The sequence below is a fragment of the Nansenia antarctica genome (genome assembly GCF_963989245.1).
Source record: "Nansenia antarctica genome assembly, chromosome: 5".
NCBI lineage: Eukaryota > Metazoa > Chordata > Actinopteri > Argentiniformes > Microstomatidae > Nansenia > Nansenia antarctica.
The window spans coordinates 25833487-25860735 of NC_137690.1; the positions used below are offsets into that span (position 1 = coordinate 25833487).

At 43.5% G+C, this 27249-nt stretch overlaps 1 protein-coding gene across 1 annotated transcript; it reads left to right on the plus strand.

The window, feature by feature from the left end:
• LOC308157590 (uncharacterized protein) lies at window positions 1-26438 on the plus strand. Its single transcript, XM_080531178.1, has 4 exons — window positions 1-68; window positions 22269-22471; window positions 23338-23705; window positions 25204-26438. Exons 2-4 carry the CDS (start codon window positions 22302-22304, stop codon window positions 26139-26141), a joined length of 1476 nt encoding a protein of 491 aa, XP_080387304.1. The 5' UTR covers window positions 1-68; window positions 22269-22301; the 3' UTR covers window positions 26142-26438.
• Window positions 26439-27249: the final 811 nt, after the last annotated feature.

Sequence of the window (27249 nt, forward strand, 5' to 3'; positions counted from 1 at the left end):
TTCACTTATTACACAAAGACTGGGAAAGCGACACTAGCTTGAACAACAACGGAGGCGCCGACCTGACGGTAGGAAAAACCGTTTTGTGATTTTGTTGAATTTCGGGACATTTGGATTTCAGGAAATCTCTCCTCATCTCTCTCTCTCTTCGCCGGTGCCTTTAATCCCATAAACGTATATATATATAATAATAATATTATATTATTATATATTTAATCCCGTTTCCTAATCGAAAATGCAACATCATCAGCGACGACTGTGGGTTATTGCATTTACTGCTGTTCTCTGGTTCATGTTCTTATACCAGTGCTCAGTATAGAGTATTTTAGATGAACATTCGTAATGTATGTCTCTGATGTTCATGGTCAACTAAATCAGACTATTTTGTGAAACAAATAATGTTCCCGCTAATGGGTTAACCGAGCAGCCTCGCACCTAACGATAGCTTCGAACTATTCATAGCAATATGCGTGGGGCAAAAATAATCGATTGCCTCTAAAATCACCACGAACAGAACGGCGGAGGTACGGGTAAGCAGGGATCATGTCCAGGGCTGCCAAGTTTCACCAAAAGTTTGGAGTGAGATTTTTTGGCGGTGGAGCGACCCAAAACTGTGCACGTTTTGGCGGCAGCGGCCCCTCTCTCCCACCCAATTATTTGTGCTAGTTTCCTGCAATTTTACATGTTGTTCATAATAAACCAGCACAAGAAATGAAAATAATTACCATTTTGATTGATTGAAAACCTTTATTGTCCCCAATGGGGAAATTTTGTTGTCAAACAGCTCAGTTAGGGCAGAAAACATTCAATACAGAAAACAGAAAACATTCAATAAAATACATAAAACAGTGCAGGCTCAATAAGTAAAAAGTTCCAAAAGTTCCAGCTCCAGGTCTCCCCCACCCTGCAGGGCCTGGTTGTAGAGTCGGAGTGCAGCTGGAACAAAGGACTGTCCAAATCTTTTTGTACTTTGGCGGGGGAGAACAAATCTGTGGCTGAACTTGCTCCTCATCCCCGCCAGATCGCAGTACATCGGGTGGGAGGGATTGACCAGCATGGCCGCCAGTTTTTTCCCCATCCTCTGTTCTGCCACCACCTCTAGGCTGTCCAGCCCGGTCCCCACCACAGAGCTGGCCTTCTTCACCAGTTTGTTTAGCTTCGCAGCATCCCTGGCACAGATGTTTCCACCCCAGCAGGCCACGGCGAAGAACAGAACGCTGGCAACCACCGACTGATAAAACATTTGCAGCAGCTTGTTGCAGACACCGAAAGACCTCAGCCTTCTCAGGAAAAACAGTCTGCTCTGCCCTTTCCTGAGAAGAGCCTCGGTGTTGTTATTTTATAAAACAAGACAAAAATTCAGACAATATATCATATTTATGAAATCTTAATGAACAAATACAGTAGCCTACAGACTCTAAAAGAAAAATGGGCCCCATCAACAGGACTCAGCCCCTTGGTCAGCAGCAGAAAGACCCGTGGTCATCATATTATATACAGTGCATTGCTCATAGATGGCTATCATGTTATACAGTACATACCAGGGTTTTTCCTGGGTCAGAATGAGGCCTTGGTGGTTGATCTTATATCAAATATTTCGCTTTGGTTCTTCAACAAGGTGCATAGTCACAATAATAAGTAATAAAGTGATAAGTATAAGTGGTGGTAGTCGCACTACAGCAGAACAATGGTGCGACAAGCTGTGCAAAGTACAATCAGTGTGCAAACATTAGTGTTAGTCACTGGGTCAGATAGACTTTTCAAAGAGAACTTTACAGTACTTAGCTAGATATTGCTAACATTATCACCTAGCAATGTTATTACTGTAGCTAATTAGCCAGCTTATTATTATGGAGGCATTAAGGGTAATTTGCTGATGTCTTGTGCTGGAAATAGTGTAGTGCTCAGTAGTCAATGTCCAGCCTTATAGTTCAGTTTCAAGTTTCAAGTATAGTTGGAACTGAGAACATACAACAGACTATACACAGGTAAGCATGCAAGGTCTGTGAATTGACTATCAATAGATAATAAATCATGACACAGTTCAAAATGCTGTATCTATGCCCAACTGTTCTTGTTATTCAACAAAATATTGCCAGAGTGTGTAGTGTAATTCAATGAGCACTCGGCTCTGAGTTGTTGAGCTGCTGTGTCTGGTGGGGTGGGGGGTATCAAAGCTGCAACAAAAGGAAGATAGTACATTACAATATTGCCTACAGTTACTGGCACTCCATGTTCATAAAATACTACCATACCATGTTCATAAAATAGCTAGCCTAATATATGACAATGATAATTACCTAGTGCTCAGAGTAGTGTTAGCGGCTAGCTCGTTCATAACAAACAAAGGAACACATGTTTTTAAACTTAACATTTCTGTAATCTATTACACTTGACATGTTACAGTATTCCAGTATTACACACTGAACATGAGTCTTACACACAACTTTTACAACGTAGACATACTAACCGTACTTACAACTTAGACAGACATTTCCGAGCTACAATGCTAGAATGCTAACAACAATGGAACCAGCCAGGAACAATGTGCTTTCAGTTAGTTGCTAGTGGGTAATAATAAAGAAATGTCTAAATACACGAACACACTGGTTTCAACTAGTAACAACTAACTTAACTAACAAAGGCATGTACATACATAGAAGATCTTACCTTAGAGTCTGGTCGAACACATTCTGGTGTAAACAAACAAAGCAGCTGCTTCCTGAATCCTCCCCCGTCGCCAGTCGATCGACCAATGAGAAACAACCTGGAACCAGTTCCTCCCCTCCCACAAGGGAAGATTTCCCAGCAGATTTCAGGCGAAAAATAAGCTTATTTTGTTGACTAAGTACACGTATTTAACTATCGTAAAACTGCTCAAAAAAATAACGAGTGGGTAGTTCAAAACCTTAACTTGTGTCTGGTGACAAAAAAACGAAATCAGATTTTTTTAGTCTAAAAAACATTGAACGCAAATTTGAAGCCTTTGCACTTTGCGCCCACATCGCAGTTCGATGACGTTGCGTCACATTATGTAAAACAAAACTAGCATTCCACAGCAGCACCACCGCGATGCACGAGCATCTTAAACGAAAGCACCCGGGAGCCATGCAAGAATCAGCTGGGTAAGTTTTAGCTAACGTTGTTAGCCAACAGGCTAACGTTATATTGTTAGGGTCGTAATGTTTATGTTAGCTTTACTGTTACATGTTGGAAAACAACGTCTCATGGACAGGGCTGTACATGCTATGAGCGTTTGTGCTATTAATTTATTTGCCCTGTGGCACGCGTGTGACAGACAGAGGCGCTTGTATGTAACGTTACGTAGCAGGGGTTTTCCATGTTGAAGCCAGGAGAACGCGAGATGAAATGAAGTGAGGGGTGGTCGCTATTAAAATACCAGGTAGTCATGGTGGATGATCATGAATGATGCTTGATAAGTGAATGCTATTTCAATTATGTTGAGTCCACCAGCGAGCTGTCTGTAAGATAAACAGCGCCAAGCGTAGCCTACTAACGTGAGCTGTCTGTAGTCTAGCCAGCAATGCTAGCTAGCCAATCAACTAGCTCTGTGAGCAGCTGTAGCTTGGCGTAACGTTAGGTTAGATAGCTAGTTAAGCCGGATTTATGCTTCTGCGTCGCCATTTACGCGCAGCGACGCAGAGGGCTGTTTCAATTTCTACTTCTGCGTCGGTCGGTCTTGTGTCACCCTGCAATTACACCGCCACAACGCTAGTTGGCAGTGTGTTTTCAATGCCCGTGCTGTGCTTCTTCCGGTTTGTGTAGATGTTGTTTACTTTCCTTAGCTATCGCTAATCGCTATCAGTGTGGCAATGACTACATGCTCTTGTCTCCCGCTCACTGCCCTCCATCAAAAATGGCACATCCATCGATAATATGACATTAACTGCTGGGTTGGGCAATGCCTAATTCGCGTCTATCGTGCACATATCAGCCTAACTTTAGATAGACACAGTGGTGTGTTAAGCATATACACAGCACCAAAGCGATTTTCTTTGTTAAGCTTGTTATAAAAAAAGGTAACATTAACATGAAACATGAAATTATATTAAACTAAGATAATGCGACGGTTATCTTAATTTTTCAAATCTTTATTAACAAGTAATTACAGAAAACGTAAACAAAATTTCTATCATCGCTTGCGCATTCAGGCCACACGACTAATCGAGACTAATCGAAAAAATAATCGACAGATTAGTCGACTACCAAAATAATCGTTAGTTGCAGCCCTATTGGACATACGATTCTCTTACAGGTGAGAGAGTAAGTAAAGACAGTATCTGACTGCATTGCCCACAGCAACCCAATATTCAATTAGAATGATGTTATGATTTGATATGAATTCAATGGATACCTCTTATTAAATTATAAATACTCTGGTTGTTATATTTGCCTTTTGGTTGACAGCAAAAGAGGGAGAGAGGAGGATAGAGAGGGAGAGAATGAGAGAGCAGGATGGTGTCGGCACACCAGAGAGAGAGCAAGAACCAGGTGAGAAAGTGGACATGTAGTCAAGACCACATAAGTAGCCTTGAGAACCGATGGTTCTCGAGCCTAACGGCCCTTAGGGGGCAGGAGCCTATCTCCTGTTTCTGTAGCGTGAGGCAGCTTGATGTACAAGTACAGTCTATGCCACCCCCCCCCCCAAGGCAGCAAACACTGGTGTGTAGATGCATACTGTATGCATAAGTGAGTGTGGTGGTGCTTATGGGGTGTCGCTACGGGACAGGTGTCGCTCTGACTGGGAGGGCAAAATCACTAGAAAAAACTAGACTACACCACTGAAGACACATATAAACGAACTAACAGGCAACAAAGGAGAAAGACACATTAATAATGATAATAACAACAATGCACACATTCACACACACAATACACACTCAACATATGCTTATACACACGCACGCACACACACACACACACACACACACACACACACACACACACACATTCACACACACAATACACACTCAACATATGCTTATACACACACACACACACACACACACACACACACAATAAATGGCTTGTGTTGACTTCAGTCTCAGCACTGTGTGGGTTTATTGATCCACCTGTTAGACTAATTATTATTGTGTACGGCAGCACTTTTTGGGGAAAAAAGGAGTTGTAACATCTAGGGCTGGGTTCAAAAAATCGATTTCCCGATTCAGAATCGATCTTCATTAAAATGAGCGATTATCGATTCCTAAATCCCGAGATCGATCTTTTTTTTTTTTTTTTTTTTTTTTGCTTGCAGCTTCAACCCGCAACGAGATCTCGTGCTACAAGAATTGATCATATCTCACGCAACGTGAGGTCTCAACACTAAAATCTAAAAACATGGCGATGGCAGGGACACTCAAGTCACCACCAGGCTTAAAGTCAGATGTCTGGGTGCATTTTGGATTTAAAAAATGTGACGATAGAGATGAGCTGGACAAAAGCAAAGTCATATGTAAATAAAAAGTACATTCATGTAACTGCTTTGGAGTCAATTCATTGATATGTTTAACAATGCTACATGTTATAGGGTTCCTTGAACCATTTATAGCATTAATTCTGAGAATCTCTTTCATATTCAAGCAAAACATTTATATTTTAACTAGATCGAATCGGAATCGAATCGAATCGAATCGTGAATCGAATCGAATCGTGAGCTCACTGAGCTGGTGAATCGGAATCGAATCGTTTTGGGAAATCAGTGGCGATACCCAGCCCTAGTAACATCTGACGCATCTGATATACTATAAATCAGCGGTTCCCAACCTGTGGGTTGGGACTGCAACTGCAAGTGGGCCGCCAAATCATGGGCAAATTTTATTTTTTTTGTTACAAAAACGTTTTAATTTTAAAAAGATAAAAAATCTTGGATTGAACAGCCTTGATCGTATTGTGTGTGGTGTGCGCCGGAAATTCCATCCGAAAAGAAGAAGTCAGCTCGCTTCTTGATTGGCTACATTCCATCCCGGACTCGCGAGCAGGGTTGCTAAATGGGATAGACATTTTCCACCCTAACCACAGTCTAAAACCGCTAATTCCACAAAAAAAACCCGAGCCCATCTGGCAACCCTAGTCGGGAGTCGGGAGTTGCCCACACACATAAGGATGTTTGGTCGTAAATATTGAACACATACAACATTTACGATCTTGGTATTTGATCACCTGCTATATAAAACATCGCCGCTCGGCTTTAATGGTTTAACCGCTATTTATTTATTATTTTTTTGCCACGCTCCCTCTAGTTTTTGGTGAAATTACGTTGTTGTTTTAAGCGCTCGTGCGCTTTTCGTGCGCGTGCACGCGAAGAAAAAAAATCGCGCACGCTCTGCGCGCTGCTGAGTGGGCCGCGAATACTGGAGAGATCTGTAAAGTGGGCCGTGAGTACTAAAAGGTTGGGAACCGCTGCTATAAATCATAATATTATACCTCACCGCTTGCCATTCAGGCCCTGAACACAGCAAAGACCTAGGTTCTAGGCCCTGGACAATCTAGAAAACTTGATGGCAGCTACTAGATTGTAAACATAAGTGCAATATTGAAATACAACTGTGAACTAGGGATGCACGATATGCATTTTTTTCCTACCGATACCGATGTTTACCCGCTTCTCGTGGCCGATAACCGATACAGGGCTTAAAGTACTCCGGCACAGTGCCGGATTTCCGGCGCGGGAGAATAAAAAATAAAAAAAAACTGCAATTGCGGCATTGCGCCGACGTGGTGGCGGGGGCGCTGTTTCACAAATAACTTAGCTTTCGTGTTTGCTAGCGAAACAGCTGATAGTTGATGTTGACTGCTCAAGGAGAATACATATTTGAAAGTACAGAATGCCTGAGAGCCTTATATTGCATTATATTACATTATATTTTGAATGGCCATCTGGTGCCTGAATATTGTTTTTTCCTTTACATATATAATGACATTTCCACCATAAATGTATGGCGAAAGGGCACAAATTGGTGCATATCAATTCACCAGAATGCAAGAAATTAAGTGTTTGATGCTCGTTTAAGGACCCCCAGACAGCCCTGCTTCATGGGTCCCCCCCGATGTCAAACACCACTGGTACCACCTCCGCCTCATTTTGAGCCAGGAAAAACCCTGAGTAGTGACGGGAAGCCTTATGGGACGTGGTGCCAAGAAGGAGAATATAAGTGATAGTGGCTTAATAAGTAATCAGTTTGTTCTTTTAAAGACATGCATATATTTTATTCTGTATTGTTATAGTGATAGTGGCTTAATAAGTGATGCAATCAGTTTGGCCTTTTAAAGACATCTAATTATTTATTTATTTTATTAAGTATAAAACAGTATTATGAATGAATGGTCTTTATTAGTGTTGTTCCGATACCATTTTTTGATCCCGATACCGATACCTGACCGTGCAGTACTTGCCGATACCGAGTACCGATCCGATACCACGGCGTTTGAAAAAACAAAACAAAAAAACATGTTTTTAGGCATTCCAAGTTCAGTCTGTACAGTTTGCAGACGTGAAGTGGCCAGTGGGGAATGCTTGAAGTGGCCGATGATCTTTCTCCCATTGGCCAGCACGTCGCACACACTCCACTGTGACAGTAGGCCTTCCTGCACCACTAATGCATGTGTGTTCTGTGTTCTGCATATGTAAACAATTCAAACAAACATAGAGAAAACTTCTCCTCGGGAGAAGGAAGGAGGCAGGAAGTACCTGCCGCACGGAGACACACAGACAGAGAGAGAGAGAGAGAGAGAGAGAGAGAGAAACGGAGAGACGGAGAGCCACAACAGCAGATCCCGAAAGGGGGTGTGGCGCGGAGACGGAGCCGAGAACTATCCCGAAAGGGGAACAGCTGGGCGGGACTCGGAGAAGCGGCCGCGCGGACATTATTATTATTATTTGAACTCTCTCCAGCACGCCGGTGGCGGTGCTAGACTGTGCAACCGAAATAAATATCGATTAAGGTCGATATGTTTTTCCTGTAAAATGTGTAAAATGTGTCCTATCTTGGCTGTGGGTTGTATCGCTTTAAGCGGAGTGGCGTAGTCTATATCAGTGGTTCCCAACCGGGGGTACGCGGACCCCTAGGGGTACGTGAGGGGATTGCAGGGGGTACGTGGAAAGATTTGGAATTATAATTTATTTCCCTTTCCAAAAAAATAATTAAATATAGTCGTTTCATAAACCTGTTGTTAAAATGGTACGATGCAACTTAAGTTCCTCCCCGACAGGTGATGACTGTAACACAAGTGGTAGTCACGTCACATTTAAATCACGTTCACGATAATTTTCGCGCGATAGTCAGCTAGGCCTGTCAGTATACCGCAAAGATGGACAGATGGTTAAAACGACCAGCTACAGTAACGCTCAGATCAGAGGCAGATCAGACGGTCAGATCAGAGGCAGATCAGACGGTTAGATCAGAGGCAGATCAGACGGTTAGATCAGAAAAAAGAAGAAAAAAAAAGGACCCCGCTATTATTTGGAAACATGTTTTGTGGGGATTTACATGTACATCGGTTGATCCACCACAGCCACAGTGCTTTTTCTGCGGCGAAGTCCTGGCTAATAATTCAATGAAGCCATCCCATTTACAGCGGCACCAAACGTCTAGCAACTGTTGGTAAAACTGACGACTTTTTCAAGCGAAAACTGTCAGAGTTCAAGTCAAGTCAGGCTACACTGAAGAAAGCGGCAAGTGTGTCAAGCAAAGCACTGGAGGCGTCCTATGCTGTTTCATTACTAGTGGCTAAGTAAAAAAAAAAAACATTCAATCGCCGAAGATCTGATTTTGCCTGCCGCTATGATTTTGGCTAAAACTATGCTGGACAACAAAGCAGCTGACGCGCTCAAGTTGGTACCGTCCGTCTCCCGTCGGATTGATGATATGTCCATAAATATTGTCGGACAAGTGGTGGATAAAATGAAGCAAGCAGGTCAGTTCGCTTTGCAATGAGATGAAATGACCGACGTTAGTGGGGAGGCTCAGCTGCTGGCTGTTGTGCGTTATAAAGAAGAGTCGGACATAAATTAGCATATCTTGTTTTGCAAGACGCTGCCAGGAAAGACAACTGGCGAGGGAATATTTCTGATTATTGACAGCTTCTTCAAAGACAACGATCTGGAGTGGAAATGCTGCAGTCACATCTGTATCGATGGAGCGGCAGCAATGACGGGTAAGGTGCGTGGGCTGCTTGGGCGTGTGATGAAGGTGAACCCCCAAATTAAGTGGATATACTGTATTATTCACCGGGAGGCACTCGCCAGCAAAAAGATGAGCCCCGAGTTAAGTGCAGTTATGGACGACGCAGTTAAGGTGATTAACTTCATTCAGTCCCGGCCAATGAACCACAGACTGTTTCAAACTCTTTGTCATGGCAGCGGGTCAGAGCATGAGCAGCTACTGCTTCACACAGACGTTCGCTGGCTGTCTCGTGGCAAAACGCTGCTGCGGCTCTATGAATTGCGCATCGAGGTGTTTGCTTTCCTGACAGAAAACGACCACCCTCTTGCAGCCCTGTTTGAGGATGCAGTGTGGGTTGCGCAGCTGGCATATCTTGCTGATGTCTTCACTAAGCTGAATGAGCTCAACCTTTCACTTCAGGGTAAGTACTCACACATCCTTAACATGTATGACAAAGTGAATGGATTTATAAAGAAGGTTAAATTATGGGAGAGGAAATGTAAGGATGGAGATGTGAGCTGTTTCCCACTGCTTGATGGCCATCTCGCCACCACTGATGCTGACAGAGGTCCTGTGGTGAAAATAGTTAAAGCACATCTGTCCAAACTTGACACTGACTTCAACCAGTACTTTCATGACATTGAAACAAAGTCAGAAAAACTGGACTGGGTGATGAACCCATTCAGAGTGAATGACAGGAGCAGCAGCAGCCTTCCTGCAAGCCTGCAGGAAAATCTGATGGACATGTCCTCTGATCGTGGGTTGAAGATGGCACATGCTGACAAGTCATTGACAGAGTTTTGGTGTGATGTTGAAAAGGAATATCCAGTGCTGGGAAAGTGTGCATTGAATGAACTTTTGCCTTTTGGATCTACATATATGTGTGAAGTGACCTTCTCAGCTTTGACCCACATCAAAACCAAGCCAAGGAACAGACTGAGTGTGGAGAGCAGCCTGGTGACTGCTGTTGCCACACTGCCTCCAGAACTGTCAAAGCTTATGAAAGAGAAGCAACCTCAAGTGTCTCATTAAAGCTCAACTGATGAAAAAAAGAATTGCAACTGCTACTGGGTGAGTCAGAATATTTTTCACAATGGTGTAAATATCTATGTATTAAAGGGGAGTGGTTCAAATGATTTTCATTAATAATCAGTAGAGTTAGATAAGAAGTTTAAGTGTGTGTGTGTGTGTGTGTGTGTGTGTGTGTGTGTGTGTGTGTGTGTGTGTGTGTGGATGGTTGGGGGTGTGGGTGGCTGTATTGCAAGTGCAACTGACACTTGTGATGATATTCTGGTTCAATTAGCTCTCGTCCCTGAGAGGGAATTTGTGATAATCATAATGTCTTGAATGTGTTCTCTCTCTCTATGTGTGTGTGTGTGTGTGTGTGTGTGTGTGTGTGTGTGTGTGTGTGTGTGTGTGTGTGTGAGTGATACGTTTTATCCTGTCTCATCTTGTCTGTTTCCTCTCCCCATCAGTCAAGACTCTGGGATGAGAAAATGATGACATCACTGCACCTCAGACAGAAGCCAAAGAGGAGCAGGAGAAAGGGAAAAGAAACAGATATCAAATCAAATTCATTATTATTTATATTCTATTTTCAGTGAGTGTGTGGGCATGTAGGTGTACACTGTTTTTTTTCCTGATTGAAGTGGTAACAATTAACCATTGAGGTGGCCAGGTGGCACATGTATTGGCCAATTAGCTCATGTAGTCTAATTTTGAATGGCAATGTTTTGAAATGGCAAACATGTGACTTTATGTCAGATTGTTGTGTGCAGAAAACCGTGTTCAGTGCATTTAAAAAGTGCCATTTTGAATAGCAAAATGTGTGTAAAGCAGAAAATGTGTTTAGAGTTTTGGAGACATGAGAATAGGTTTTGCTCTCTGTGTGTCAGTAATAAATGTTATATTTGCAAGTTAGAGTTTAATTGAAATTTTTGGGAAATAATCAACACGCATGAGTGAGGGGGTACTTCTGGCATGGCAAAACAGCTCAAGGGGTACACAAGACAAAAAAGGTTGGGAACCACTGGTCTATATGTCTGAGGGCTGCGTTGGTAAAAGTCGCTCTGGGAAACTGATCGGCACTCGTGGAACGCCTCTTGTCCAATCGGATTCCTCTGTCCGTTTATGACGTCGGAGCCCAGTGTGCGCTCCGGCGCTCTCAGGGGGACTTTCCGAACGTTGCCCCGGTAGCATAGCTTAGCTTGGGCTCTGAGCAGCTGGAAGGGACAGCAGGTTACCTGAGGTGAGCCTCGCCGCTCCACCGCTCCTCTCCTCGACAACCACAGTTGCGTGTGTGTTTTTCCGCGATAGTGAAAGTTTGGTATCGGGTGTTATTATTTGTTAGTACTCGCTTGGGATGCTCCGATTTATCGGCCACCGATTTAAATCGACCGATTTCACTCCAAATGACTCGATCGGTGATCGGCAAAAATGGCCGATCGCAAAAACCGATTTTTTATTATTATTTTTTTTCCCTGGGGAAGACAGATAACTGAACAGAAAACATAGGAGGACGTAACAGTATGTAAACCATGAAGGCCACGTTTATGATGTCTTTTATACAGCCATATCGACTGACTTGGGCTTCAGGCCCTAACTGGGTGATAGGCCAGACCTTTACTATGCCATAAAAATGGGTCTGCGTTTGCTTGGTGCCTAATGGATCAAAACTTTTGTCTAAAAAGCATAACATATGTAGGCTATCCAGTCAGTAGGCCTACAGTTATTAGGGGTGTAAATCACCAGCTTCATCACGATACGATATTATATCGATTTGTTTGTATGACGATACAATGTTTGACGATATCACAATGTCAGTCACGATACGATTTCGATTCGATTCGATTCAAGATCGATATGACGCGATATCATGTTGTGTGCGTGTGTCTGTTTGTGTGTATAAGTTGTATCCCCTCCCCGACCCTACCATGCCCCCCCAAAAAACACACGTTAGCTGCTTTAGCTTAACTTCTGTTAGCATGCAGTGTTGTGAATATGTGTGTCTGTGCGGCTAGTTGGCCTGTAGCAGCCCAGTGGACGTGGAGGTAGATGTGTGTCCCTGTGGTGGGCTGTGAGGAACACACGGTGCTTGTTGTTTGTTTTATTCGCAAAGTTATTGTAGCTAACGTTAGCTAACTAAGCTAGGCAGGCTAGCGCAACGTGGGTTTGGAAGGACAGCTCAGAGGAGAGGAGAGGTGGGGTTTGGGAGTCCGCGTTTGACTGGCTGACAGCTTCAGTAACATGTGGGCTGCGTTCGTCAACTCGCTCTGAGAGCGCCGGAGCACAACACTGGGTTCAACGTCAAGTCATTTGATTGGACAATGGCGTTCCGCGAGTGCTGATCAGATTTCCAGAGTGTGTTTGACGAACAGTCAACATGTTGAGTTTTCCCAACCGAGCAGAGAGTGTCTGCTAGTCGCGTGCTGCACGGAAATGGTGACAGTCACGCAGAATGTGCCATTTCAAAATAAAGGTGTATCTTTAAGATGACGATATAGATCGATGTTTTTACATTGCGTCGATGTAATCAGATCGTTAGTCAATGAATCGATGTATCGATGTGAATCGATGTATCGTTACACCCCTAACAGTTATGTATTTTAAAAAAAAATCGGTATCGGTATCGGTTGATCTTGAGGAAAAAAATCGGTGATCGGTATCGGCCCCAAAAATCCAGATCGGAGCATCCCTAGTACTCGCCGATACCGATACCAGCATTTTTGTGCGTATCGGTGGCCATGCCGATACTAGTATCGTATCGGAACAACACTAGTCTTTATTGTCATTACAGTTTTTCCCAATTGCTAAAACACAAAAGCCAATTCTCTAAACCAAATGACCAGTTCTCTAAACACATTTAATAAAACTAGCTCCCATTTGCCAAAACCATAAACACATTTCACATGAAGACACAATTCACAAAACACAATCCTCCTTTTCTCATAAATCTAAACACCTTTTGTCTTGCTAAAACACAAGTTGCAAAAAACTCTGGTCAAAATGTCAAATTCTCAAATTAAAGTTCATGTGATGCAAAATGCTTGCCACAGTCAGCAAAATTGTAACACAATGAACACACCTGGCTTCATTCATTAAACATAACGACTCAAAATTTAAGACACTTGTTGCAAATGATTGTGGTGTGTGTGTGTGTGTGGTATAGTTCCATAAATAAATAAAAAAACATCTCACCCTGAACATTGTTTTCAGTGAGTATTGTTGTGTGTAATGGATCCTCTGTAGTGTTTGCATTGAGTTGTGATACAGTACAGTATTGTACATGTTACGGTACATGTGGGAATACGGTAACATTTTTCAAACCTTTATTTACGTAAAACTCAATAGGACAACAGTGCAACAACTTCGCGGCTGAACTTTAGTAAAATTTCGGACATCATATGCCATTTAAAGGGGGGAAATAGATATCTAAAAATGCATGACTATAATGCAAAATCAGCCTTACTGTAATGTAAAATATGTAATGTTAGATATAACGTTAGACAGGGAGCGCAGATTTATTTGTATGCATGACTATCATACATGTGGGAAAACTAGGGTTAGGGTTAGGTGCTAGGGTTACAGTAAGGTTAGGATTAGGGGTAGGGTTTGAGTTTGAGTTTTGAAGAGAGAAGGTGTGGTTTTGCTTATGTAGCTTTAGAAAAGTGTGTTGTGTTTAGAGTTTTGGGAAAATGGAGGAAAGTTTTGTGAAATGTATTTTAGCAATTGAGAAAAACTGTAATACAGTACAGGTACCATACAACGAAATTTAGGAGGGGGGGCTCCCCTGGTGCTTGGAAAAAGACTAAAAACACGAGGGCCAAGGGTAAAATAAAAAAGGGGAAAGAGCTGGTTTACATAAATAAAGGCTATGTACACTATCTACTATACTACTATACTATACAATAAAACACTGTGCTGTACTCTATATGCTATACATATCCTAACTTTTCCTATATCTGAACCTTAACAAGGGTTGTCATATTGCACATAGTATTGTTGCACATTCATTTAAAGTATTAATGCATTTTAACATTGAGACATATATTTTGTATTGACTATAAAATAGTATTAATGCATTTAAACATTGAGACAAGAAGCTGTCTTCTGTACCCGCTCTCCCAATATCTCAAACTGTGACCCCCCTCCCCAAGAAAAAGTTTCAGGCACAGGATTTTTTCCCACTTTAAGCCCTGCCGATATGAGAACCGATAGGGCCGCTTGGGAGATATGCGAGGCCCTGTGCGAAGTCAGATTTGCGAGGCCTTTTATAATGATGTAGGCTACTGTTATAACCGCGCGACACGCACGCACCGATATATTGCAAGAAATGCGCTCACATGCTGTGCTGATAGACAATAGCATATCTACTTATTTAGATAGTTTACAACCATGTTTGTTTCATTTCAAACCTTTTATACTCGTAAAGGATTAGGATTTAGGATAAAGCAGTCATCATACCCAACATTAAATACGCACAAGCCATTATTGACATGAATAGAGATCTTACTCACCACCATGTAGGCCTATCCTTTATGTTGAAAAGCTTACAGCAAAAGCAAAAAGACATGTCCCGTTTTTGAGAGTACACAAGCCACTTTCTTTCTATTTTTTCCCCATTTGGTAGTTTTCGGAAAAATAAAGTTTCACTAAAGTTCCTGTTCTCATTATTTTTAGGATAACTAAATCCAGGTTTCATCTTTGGGGGACCTCTTCTAATGATCACTTCTGTAACTGTAGAGTCCATATTTACCGGCCAATTTACCAGGATCATCATACATGACATATCTAACACCGTAGGCTCGTCTTGCGTTCCATCACTCTCAGCCCTGCTGCTGCTCTGAGTAGCTCCATCTTCCGCCTCCGTATCCTCTACTTCGCCACTCCTGACCATCATCACCTGGGGCTGGGCAGCCCCACTGCTGCCGGTGTAGCAGTTGTCCTCCTCCACCTCAGAGACATCATCTTTGCCTCTCAGGGGGGGCTGTGCCGTGCTACTACTAGCATTGCTAGTGCTAGCAGTAACGTTAGCTTCTTCGGTGCTAACGGGAGCCTCACTTGTTTTTAGAAATGTTTCGAACGAACCTCTAAGCGAGGCCCTGAAGCCTTCCTTTCTTTTATTTGTATTTCTTTTTTCAGCACCCGATTAACATTTTCTTCCTCGGTCTCGTTCCCTCTGCATTTTGTCCGTTGCACTAAGCAGTCACTATGCACAACAAGTGTCAACGCGCGCCCAAAAATTCTTTTCACGTTTCACGTAAGGTGTCATAGGGGGACAGTAGTGGTGGTCTAGTGGATAGTGAGTTGGACTTGGGATCCGAAGGTTGTGAGTTCAAATCCCGCCTGAAGCCACACCACTACTAGTGTGCCCTTGGGTAAGGCACTTAGCCCTCAGTTACTCCAGGGGGAATGTCCCTGTAATTCGTAATTGTAAGTCGCTTTGGATAAAAGCGTCTGCTAAATGGCAAAATTATAAAAAATTAAAATTAAAATTAGGGGGAAATTACTTTTTTCTGTTGCTAAGAATCTCCCTGTCCTACAGGTATGCTAGATTTTAGATTTATGATTGACTATGATTATCACATGTGTGAACATTTAGAAATGTATTAAGGGCAAAAATAATAATATTGTCCCTTGCCCTGCGCTTTGGAGGGCCTAGCCAGCCAGGGTACCAAAATAAATAAAAAAAATAAAAAATCTTTTTTTTACCCTGCCTCACGCGAGGCCCTCCAAAGCGCGAGGCCCTGTGCCACCGCCCCAGCTAGCCCCCCCTTAAAGCGGCCCTGAGAACAGATATAATTTCACAGTTGATAACCTGTAGTTCATGCACACCTGAAGGTAAGAAAGGCTATGTAGTGAGCAAAGATTGATGATTTAATATTCCATAGTGATCTCACCAAATCTAACTTAACAATCACTATTGTTAACACAACAAAGAGAACACTTCTGACTCTTCAAATGTTCATTTATTATTTCCTCTAACAAACAGAATCTGTTATAGACAGTGCACAATGCTTTTTTTTAGCCAAGATCTGGCCTCCTTTTATGAAAACAAAAAAGGCTCACCTAGGAGTAATTAGATCAAAAAAGTGTCAAAAATAAAGTGCATCTTGTCTATCCCTGTAAATTGAAAATGCATAAATAAAATGTCAAAAAATAAATAAATAAAGTGCATCAGTCAATACAAAAATAAAGACTTTTATAGAACCAAAAGTTTTATAGAACTTTTACAGAAACTAGTGCCAAATGGCTGCTTAGACTGCAGATAAACAGAATGACAAAAGGCACATAGTATGCTACACTAGTATGCTTAATAAAGCATATGAAAAGGGCTGGGCTATGCTACTTTTAGTGCATGAGGATGAGGTAGGTTGTGATAAAACTTATCTGGCTTACGCTAGTATCGATCAGACTATGGATGTGTGTGGCGACTGTAGGCATACAGAGCAAACTTCCTGCAGTTTTCAAATGCGTGTTCAATAGGCACAGCAGCTTTTTTTGTTCGCAGCTAGGCTACCATCTGCTACTCTGCAAAATAGCGGCGGCTTAGATATTCCTTCCATACACAGGGCTCTACGCTAACCTTTTTCACTAGGAGCACATGTGCTCCTAAATGAAAAAATTTAGGGGCACACAAAGAAATTTAGGAGCACATTGAATTTTTTTATAATAACACATTTTTATTAGTGATTTTGCAATTTTTGCACCAAAATCACACATTGGCCCATGCCTACAGCCCTACTAGACGCAGAGGATATCAGTTGTCCATATGCTTTTGTATGTTGGCCGTCTGGCACGCTTAGAGGTCAGCCAGCGGTCCACGGCAGGAGTGGGATCGAAGTCCTCGACAGAAGGCCCCTCCAGGCTGATCCTCATCAGGTCTTCGGTGGTGGAGACTCCAAGGCTGCTTCTTGTTGAATTCTTAATGCGGTTCTGCGCAGAGAAGCCTCGCTCACAGACACACAGACTGTGTGTGTGTGTATGTCGCTTCCTCTGGAAGTCAGTTTGAATGTGGATGCATTGAACGAACAGGGGTTTGAGCAGGTGTTGCTGATAATGTGTGTCCCCTAAAACAGTGTGTGTGTATGTTTGACTGTGTGTATCTGTAATACTGTGTGTGTGTGTGTGTGTGTGTGTGTGTGTGTGTGTGTGTGTGTATGTGAGAGTGTGTGGACGGTGCTGCCCGTGCTGGTGGAAATGCTGGAGCGTCCAGCGGGGTTATTTTTGGGTCAGTGACAGCGTGTCAATGGCTGCAGATGCATCGCAGATGAAGGCTCTGAGGTACCAACAGACCCTGGTAGTACATACATACATACATACATACATGCATACATACATACAATGTATGTGACATACAATGGACGCTGGGGTGTCATCTTCGCTAGTAACGTTAGGCCTACTAACGTTGTTCTCAGCCTCACTGTCGCTACTAGCCGTCTCATCCCCATCTCTCTCGTTAGTTGAACCAGCTTGCGAATTACTTGGGCCCTCACCGGATTCCTCTTTTTCTTTGTTTCTTTGACTCGCAAAATACAAATGAATGGGCTTCATTTTCTTCATTTTGAGTCAAAGTTTCGATAGCGCAGCCGTGTTCTTCTCAGGGAAAGTTCACACCACACGTTATCACAGAGAGCTGTACTGTGGTTGGCGGAATCGGATTGTGGCTTGTGGAATGTGGGACTTGTAGTTTAAAAAATATATATATTGTAGTGTAGTGACCGCTCGTTAGCGAGCAAAGTATTCAGAATTCACGGCGTGTGTTGACTCAATCACCCAGGCTGCTTAGCGGGTGATATGACGGGATATAAGTGGGACAGAGATGAATGAATGTTGTTGTTGTCAGTACGCATGCAGAGAGTGAGAAAGCTGAAATCTTTCACTCGTGAATTATTTTCCCGGTTCGCGCAGATTTATTTTTAGAATAAAAAAAAATATATATAATAATAATAATCTGTACTCGCACAGTGTGCTTGTGAATTTATTTCTCTAGTCGCACAGATGTATTTTTAGTCGCAATTGCGAGTGAAATGGTCGCACTGTAGAGCCCTGAATACAGCGTGCTTGCAATGGTGAATCTTAAGGTGACTTATGAGATTCGTTGTGTTGTAACTCGTAGACCTTTGCCCTCCTCTCCGAACTTTTGTCGAACATGTGTTGCAAATTGCAAACGCACTATTATATATATATATATCTGCCTCAGAAACTCTGCAGAATGTCTATCTGCCTCAGAAACTGTGAAGAATGTCACAACGGGGAAGACACGTGTCGCTCTCGTCTATACACTGTTGTACGCAGGCGCAGCATCATGAGCGCGGAAACCGGAAGCAGAAATATTTCCGGCTTCATATTATCGGCTCTATATCGGCTAAAATTGTATAAAACCGATAAATATTTAATAACATTAATTTCCCATTATCGGCCCGATAAATATCGGTGCCGATAATATCGTGCATCCCTACTGTGAACATTTCAAACCTGCAAACTGCGACACTTTAAATGAATGTGCAACAATACTATGTGCAATATGACAACCCTTGTGTACATAAGGTTCAGATATAGGAAAAGTTAGGATATTTATAGCATAGCATAGAGTACAGCACAGTGTTTTATTGTATAGTATAGTAGTATAGTATAGTAGATAGTGTACATAGCCTTTATTTATGTAAACCAGCTCTTTTCCCTTTTTTATTTTACCCGTGGCCCTCTTGTCTTTAGTCTTTTTCCAAGCACCAGGGGAGCCCCCCCTCAGGCGTCTGAGGTCAGAGAAGGAGGTGGCTAGGCGCAGTGGGGACGTGGACCGGGTCAAGCAGGCCAAGTACAGGTTCGCCAAAGCGGTGAAGGAGGCGAAGCATCGCTTTTCGGAGAAGCTGCAGAAACAGCTCTCTGAGGGGGATTCCGCCTCCGTCTGGAAAGGCCTAAAGACCATCACCAACTACAAACCCAGGTCCCCGCTGATGTCCGACAACCTCCCCCTCGCTAACGAGCTGAACGAGTTCTATTGTAGGTTTGAGAAAGAGAGGTTCCCGCCCACCCCCGCCCTCTCCCTCCACACCCCCCGGCTACAACCACCACCCCCGTCCCCCAGGGGGGCCAATGTCCCTCCTGCTACCCCCCCCCTCCCTCCCCCCTCCTCACCCGCCCCGCCCACCCCCACCCCCCTTTCCCCACCCCCTCTCTCTGTCACAGTGCGAGAGGTAAACAGACTGTTTAAGAGGCAGAATCCCCGGAAGGCAGCTGGTCCGGATTCCGTCTCTCCCTCTGTCTTGAAGCACTGCGCCGACCAGCTGGCCCCGGTGTTTACCCACATCTTCAACGCCTCGCTGGAGCTGTGTCACGTCCCAGCGTGCTTCAAGGCATCAACCATCATCCCCGTCCCCAAGAAGGCCAAGGTCACAGGCCTCAACGACTACAGACCCGTCGCTCTGACCTCCGTCGTCATGAAGGTCCTGGAGCGCCTTGTCCTGGCCTACCTGAAGCTCATCACGGATCCTGTGCTGGACCCCCTGCAGTTCGCGTACAGAGCCAATAGATCCACGGAGGACGCCGTGAACATGGCTCTGCACTACGTACTAGAACACCTAGACACTGCAGGCAACTACGCCAGGATCCTGTTCGTGGACTTCAGCTCGGCCTTCAACACGATCCTCCCACACATCCTGGAGCACCTGCTATCCCTGCTGCAGGTGCCGGTCTCCACCTGCAGGTGGATCACGGACTTCCTGACTGACAGGTCTCAGCGGGTGAAGCTGGGGAAGAGCATTTCCAGCTCCAGGACCACCAGCACGGGCTCCCCGCAGGGCTGCGTCCTGTCTCCAGCACTATTCTCCCTCTACACCAACAGCTGTGTCTCCCGCCACCCCTCGGTCAAGCTCCTGAAGTTTGCAGACGACACCACCCTGGTGGGCCTCATCTCCGGGGGGGACGAATCTGCCTACAGGGGTGAGATCGAGGGGCTGCAGAGCTGGTGCAGTTTAAACAATCTGGAGCTAAATGCTCTAAAAACAGTGGAGATGGTGGTGGACTTCCGAAGGAAAGCAGCCCTGCCCCCTCCCATCACGCTGGGAGGTACCCCGGTGGCCTCCGTGGAGTCATGCCGCTTTCTAGGCATGACCATCTCCCGGGACCTAAAGTGGGAGCAGAACACCGAGGCCCTCACAAAGAAGGCCCAGAAGAGGATGTTCTTCCTCCGGCAGCTGAGGAAACTCAGGCTGCCGAGGTCCATGATGGTCCAGTTCTACACGGCCATCATAGAGTCCATCCTCACCCACTCCATCATCACCTGGTTCCCTGCTGCAACGACCAAGGACAAGGACAAGTTGCAGCGGGTGCTACGTTCAGCAGAGAGGGTGATCGCCTGTCCCTTGCCCTCCCTCAACTCCCTGCATGACACCAGGGCTCTGAGGAGGGCAAGGAAGATCATGGCAGACCCCTTCCACCCCGGCCACGGCCTCCTCACCCTGCTTCCCTCTGGAAGAAGGTTGCGGCTGCCTAAGGCACTGAAGGCCCGCCACAGGCTCAGCTTCTACCCCTCAGCCGCCAGGCTGTTAAATGACTCTGGCTTACCCCCCCCCCCGCCCCCAAGTCTGCCCAGGACTGAACTGGACTCACTGTAAAAAAAACTCTGCACTGCACTTTACTTTATACCGCACTATCCAATGCACTGTTGTCTGTCCTGTGTTGTTGTTGTGTTGTCCTGTTTTTTGATATGTGAAAAAAGTATAAACGCACTTGCTGTGGTGACGAAGCAAATTCCTATATGTGTAATGCATAGTGGCAATAAACGTTATCTCAATCTCAATCTCAATCTCAATGTCGTTGTATGGTACCTGTACTGTATTAATGACAATAAAGACCATTCATTCATTCATTCATTGCCATAGGATAGACGTCAGCTATTCCCGCGAGACCAGGAAACGGGATTTGAAACGGGACGTGAAACTAAAATGGCGGGTCAATAAACGCACACAGTGCTGAGACTGAAGACAACACGAGTCATTTATTAAGTTTATAACTGTGCTAGAGGGCAAACATTACAACATGTTCACTTAATACACAAAGACTGGGAAAGCGACACTAGCTTGAACAACAACGGAGGCGCCGACCTGACGGTAGGAGTTGGAGTGATTGATGAATGAAGCAGAGAGCTGCTAGATACAATGGTCAGTACAGAGCTGCAGCCGCTCATAGGTGGAGCTGCGTTAGTGATACAAGATCATTATTACATACTTATTCATTACAATCAAATACAATCAGTCAAATGTAGTTAGTTGTTCATAGCTACAGCGGTGGTTTTCGTAACAACTAGTGGAGTGTTTGTATGTTAATAGATGTGGCTTTGTTTGGCTAGTTAACCAGCCAACTCTGTAACATTACCCTAGTGAATTACTCATGACATGACGTAGGCCTACTAGTTCCCTCTCGTCCGCATTTCAGACAGCAAATGTTACCAGCCTTTTATAAACAAGCACGAACACTTTCCACCACTTATCCATGGCACTTTTTGTTCAGTATAAGATTGCATTTCATGTTCGAAAGGCGCTATGTAAATAAAGCTTTACCGGTACTTACTTACTTACTTACTTACTTTTACACTGCTGTACTGAAAAGGTACTGAACCGTGACTTCAAAACCACAAATTGAAATGTGTCTGTACCGTTACACCCCTATATATTTTAAATGTAACAATACAAACTTGATCTATTCAAATCTGTAATCTCTTACCTTTCATTTGCTATATTCATTTCGTCTGCACTCTTATCCTGTGGCCTGTAAATTATATTTTAAATGTCAAATGCCAAAATCATGGCATAATCAGCCTATTTGCTGTGTTGTCAACACAGAAAAAGCTAAACTTTTGGTTTTCCCTTGAAAAAGAGGGGGCCACATATTAAAGAGCTGTAATTCCTAGACCCTTCCTCCAATTTGGATGTGAATACCCTCAAATTAAAGAGGGTATTTAGTCTGCACTTAAAGACTTTATATGGACCTATATAGCTTGGCTACTGTTTTCCAATAACAATAATACGTTTTGATTACATTTCTTCACTCTTGTTTTAATATTTTTATCATCTTTATTCGTAGGATTCCCTGCACTGTGAACTCCCCATCTGGGCAATGATGAATGCTTCTGCTTGTTCTGGTCATGATGGATGCTTCTGCTTGTTCTGGTCTGGACGTAGCCAGTGCTACGTCCAGTGTGAGAAGAAACTAAACATGGCGGATATTGTGAAAATACGGCAGCGAATTAGAAAAGGAGGACAACACCATTGTGGTACAACTGATCAGTAAGTCATACACATGCTGTGAATCCTGTCCACAAGTAGCCTATTGTGTTCACAGGGTTCGACAGTAACGCTTGTCCGGAGCAAGTAAAAAAATCGCCGGGTTTGTTGCTGGTCCTGGATATTTTTAACTGTGTGCAGGAAGAACAACAGACGGCATAATAATAATATCTTCATTCCACGATCATCTAGTCTGGTCTGGCGCCTGCGCCGTCTGTTGTTCTTCCTGCACACAGGTACAAATATCCAGGATCCAGCTGCGTTGTCGGGCTCGCGCAAACAAATCCGGTGAATTTTTTATTTACTCCGGGCAAGCGTTACTGTCGAACCCTGGTTCAATAATTCACCATAGGGTGCCAGGTGTACAGTATGCTAATGGTGGTCATTGAATTGATATGATGAATTATACTGCCAGGTGCATAACTATAATCTTAGCCAAGTCATTGTATTAGCTCAGTACATTTCAGCAGCAGCTAAACAGTTGGTAATTAAAGGGCAGAACTATAAGCACATCTAGATGAATGTCATGTATGATAACGCAGCAAGCTTGCTTGAAAGGGAGCTGCCAGTCAAGCGTGCAAAGTCCACGCCCATACAGCCCTCTGTCTGACCAGGAAGTTGAGCCTAACTAGGCCTAGAAGATTATTGTCATTTTTTCTTGTGTAAAGTATTGGACACAAAATACAATTGGAACCGTTTAATGTCTACTTTCCAGACCCTTTAATTACAAAGAAATGCAATCAGTAATCCATAGATTATTGCATTTGCAGGACATGTCCTGTCAGTCTAGATGGGCTTTCAGTGAACTGGTTGGCTGTCATTTATAATTAACTCTGCACTGTTTGTGCCTCCATTGTTTCTCGCTGCAGGTCCTCTTCAGTTCATGTAACCATGTATGAACCAGAGTCCACAGAGTCCCCCGGATCTGGCTGTGGTTCTCCAGCCCTGAAAATCACACAGTGGGGTCCAGAGATGGTGGCAGTGAAGCTGGAGGAAGAAGATGTAGAGGAGAATGGTGTGATGGTGAAAGAAGAAGTGGAGGAGAAGAGAGTGATGGTGAAAGAAGAAGTGGAGGAGAAGAGAGTGATGGTGAAAGAAGAGGATGGAGGAGAAGGTGTAATGCAGAATGGTGTGATGGTGAAAGAAGAGGACGGAGGAGAAGAAATGAGGGAGGAGGGAGTGATGGTGAAACAAGAGGACAGAGGAGAAGTGGAGATGGAAGACAGTGAGATAGTTGGTAAGTCCTTGTTGTATAGTGGTGAGTGTCATTGCACTGCTACAAAATCAGTGCTGCCAGTGCACTGTAAGTCAGTCAGAACCTGCATAGTCTGACAGTCCTGGTCTCTCCCCTTGTGTGGGATTGATCTATCAGGGCTGGTTCCCCAGTCTAACCTAGTCCTGACTTGCAGCCCAATTGACCAGACTTTGTCACATTTGTCTAAAGTAAGTGAGTCATCAAAATCTATGCTATGACCCGGAGCCAGTCAAAAACGTTTCACTTTTTGGCTCTGAAAAACTCCCTAGTTGCTTTGGCAGTATGTTTTGCATCATCAACTTACTGTATGACGGCATCCTTTTCAGTTGATATTTCTAAATACAATAAGTAATACTCTTAATATACATATAGTCGCGTATAGTGAGTTCATGACTAACTATAATATCCATGGGAAAAGATTCCCTTGAAAGGAGAAGATGAAACGGCTTGGTAAATGGTATCAACTATTTCCATTCACTGTAAATTCCAACCTCACCACCATGTTTGTGTTCGGGTGTTTGTTTAACGTTAATGGAAGCTAATGAAACATGATATGGGCACCGATATTCGAAATCTGTTAATTTTACTGTATATATCTCGATCTTGTATATACTGTATTTTGATCTATATTGTCGAAATGACTGAACAGTTGAATACCAAAAACCATTGTAGGGTCAATCCTGTTAACTGGTGCCTTTTGGACCCGATAAAAAAATAAAATAATAATAATAATAGTATAGTTTTTAAATGTGTACCAAATGCAAAGTGGTTAAAATACAAAATAATATCTATGTAAAACCCTTTTTTGTTATTTATATGATAAGAAAGACCTAAACCTATAATTGAAGCCTTTTAGAATAAACATTTTAAACATTTTACTTCAAATATGAAGTAGGATTTCCGCGCACACTAAAAGGCTTATTTAACTTGTTCTGACCCTTTACTGAACATGGGTAACTGACCTGGCAAACGGGAAGAAAACGGAGTGTAGTAAGAAATCTAAATCATTATTTTAAGGATATAAATGGTCATTTTAGAGTGATTTTGAGATTCATATTTGTTCGATGCACATACTATTGTTAAATACAAGAATATATAATGATTTTACAGTTTAAATTTTATTTCCCCTGAAATCATAAAAAAAAGGTTTGACGTGCCTAAATATGGAACTGCGGAATGAAATTTACCAATATAAAACGTTATGCTATTGGTAATATTGCCATTCAAAGAAGCGCTCTGCTCTACAGCATGATTTTGTTGTACTTTTTCTTTAACAACATATTTGAGAAACCAGACAGACAGAATCATGTTTTTACTGTAACATGTTTTGCAGTATAAACTATAGTTGCGGTATTCAAAACCCCCATTCGATTATCTCCAATCTTTAAATAAATAAAATAATATTATTCTTTTGGGCAACTTTTCTCATTGTTTTGCATAAAATGTGTTTGTAACCCTGTATATGTTCCTATTCTTACAGGTCAGCAGAGCTCCAACCCAGGTTCAGACAGCGGACCCAGCTCCACCACATCAGGAAACCATAAACAACACAGGAGACACACAGGAGAGAAAACACACCCCTGCTCCCAGTGTGGGAAGAGTTTCAATCAAGCAGGACTCCTAAAGACACACCAGAGAATACACACAGGAGAGAAACCACACCCCTGCTCCCAGTTTGGGAAGAGTTTCACTCGGGCAGATACCCTAAGGACGCATCAGAGAATTCACACAGGAGAGAAACCATACCTGTGCTCCGAGTGTGGGAAGAGTTTCAATCAAGCAGGAGACTTAAAGACACACCAGAGAATACACACAGGAGAGAAACCATACCAGTGCTCCCAGTGTGGGAAGAGTTTCAATCAAGCAGGATCCCTAATTGAACACCAGAGAATACACACAGGAGAGAAACCTTACCAGTGCTCCCAGTGTGGGAAGAGTTTCACTCGGGCAGATACCCTAAGGACGCATCAGAGAATACACTCAGGAGAGAAACCATACCAGTGCTCCGAGTGTGGGAAGAGTTTCAATCATGCAGGAAGCCGAACTATACACCAGAGATTACACACAGGAGAGAAACCATACCAGTGCACACAGTGTGGCAAGAGTTTCAATCGGGAACAAAACCTAAAGAGCCATCTGAGAATTCACACAGGAGAGAAACCATACCAGTGCACACAGTGTGGGAAGAGTTTCAATCATGCAGGACACCTAAAGACACACCAGAGAATACACACAGGAGAGAAACCAAACCAGTGCACACAGTGTGGCAAGAGTTTCAATCAAGCAAGAGACCTAAAGACACACCAGAGAATACACACAGGAGAGAAACCATACCAGTGCTCCCAGTGTGGGAAGAGTTTCACTCGGGCAGATACCCTAAGGACACATCAGAGAGGAAGAATCTGCAGGAGTGTGTGATGTTCACCACACCGGATAAGTGGTTGTTGAAGATCACTCCACGGTTCTTGCCACCAGAGGGAGGCATCGAGCAGTCCACCCAGCCACAGGTCATTATAACACCACCAGAGGGCAACGATGAGCAGACCCCACCTCTGTCCGAGGAGGATCCAATGCCAGCGTTGGGTCTGGACTTGAACTATGACATCGAGCTGTTCCCCATGATTAACCTGGGTTTACCACCAATGACTCTGCAATGATGAATGTTTCTGCTATGATCTGCCAGACTGATTTGCTATGAAATGTAGACCTGCTTGCATAGGAATAGAATCAGGAAGTGAAACGTTGAACACATATACTCTGAGAGAAATCAACATATCCAAGATGATTGTGTTGCAAGATGTATAAGAAATGTGAGGTAGGACTAATGTGATGTAGCTGAGACTTGAGATAGGATGTGTGCGCTACCTTGTTGTTGATTAAAACAATGTCTTATGTTGAACTAGGGACAGAGCTTGAGGACAAAGGAGTTCCCCTTTTACTAAAATAAGCTCACTAGGTGTAAGAGCAAGTAACTTTCCCCTTCTTGACCAGATGGTCTCTGGGAGAGAGAAAAAATTTTGATTTAGAAGGTTGAATTCAATCCTATATCAGGTTGGATTGAAGAATCACCAGAGAGGGTTTAAGGGTTAGGGGGTTTAAGGGTTAGGGTTAGGGGGTTTAAGGTAGCCATGACCCTCTGAGAGGGTTGGTCAAGGCCGGGTTATGGTTTAGAGGCCTCTGATCCTATGAAAGGGTGGGTCAAAGCCTATAAGGTATCCAGTTCTATAATGGGTAGATCAATTGTATGATCGGTTGGATTTACCTTATATTAGGTGAACTGGATATCAGGGATTAACAGGTTACTCGATTAAGGTATTACAAGGACTCAATATCTTTGCATGAACTCTCTAGCAGAGGGAAGACTCTTTAACCATTGATGTCATGCGGCATGACCCGTAGGCAATCGATTGGAAGCTGAGTTAGAGGGGTTGTCTTGAGTCTCGACCTTTCGCTGCTCCACTACCTGGCCTTGCCCCTAGGTGGCGCTAGTGAGGGTCTTGATGACAGGCATGCTTAAGGCGAAGGG

What these genes read in the sequence shown, in the direction of transcription:
- LOC308157590 (XM_080531178.1), top strand. Translation starts at nt 22,302, where the DNA reads ATGATGAATGCTTCTGCTTGTTCTGGTCATGATGGATGCTTCTGCTTG. An exon ending in CATTGTGGTACAACTGATCA is followed by an intron (nt 22,472 to 23,337) that starts GTAAGTCATACA and finishes TTCTCGCTGCAG; the next exon opens with GTCCTCTTCAGTTCATGTAA. An exon ending in GGAAGACAGTGAGATAGTTG is followed by an intron (nt 23,706 to 25,203) that starts GTAAGTCCTTGT and finishes CTATTCTTACAG; the next exon opens with GTCAGCAGAGCTCCAACCCA.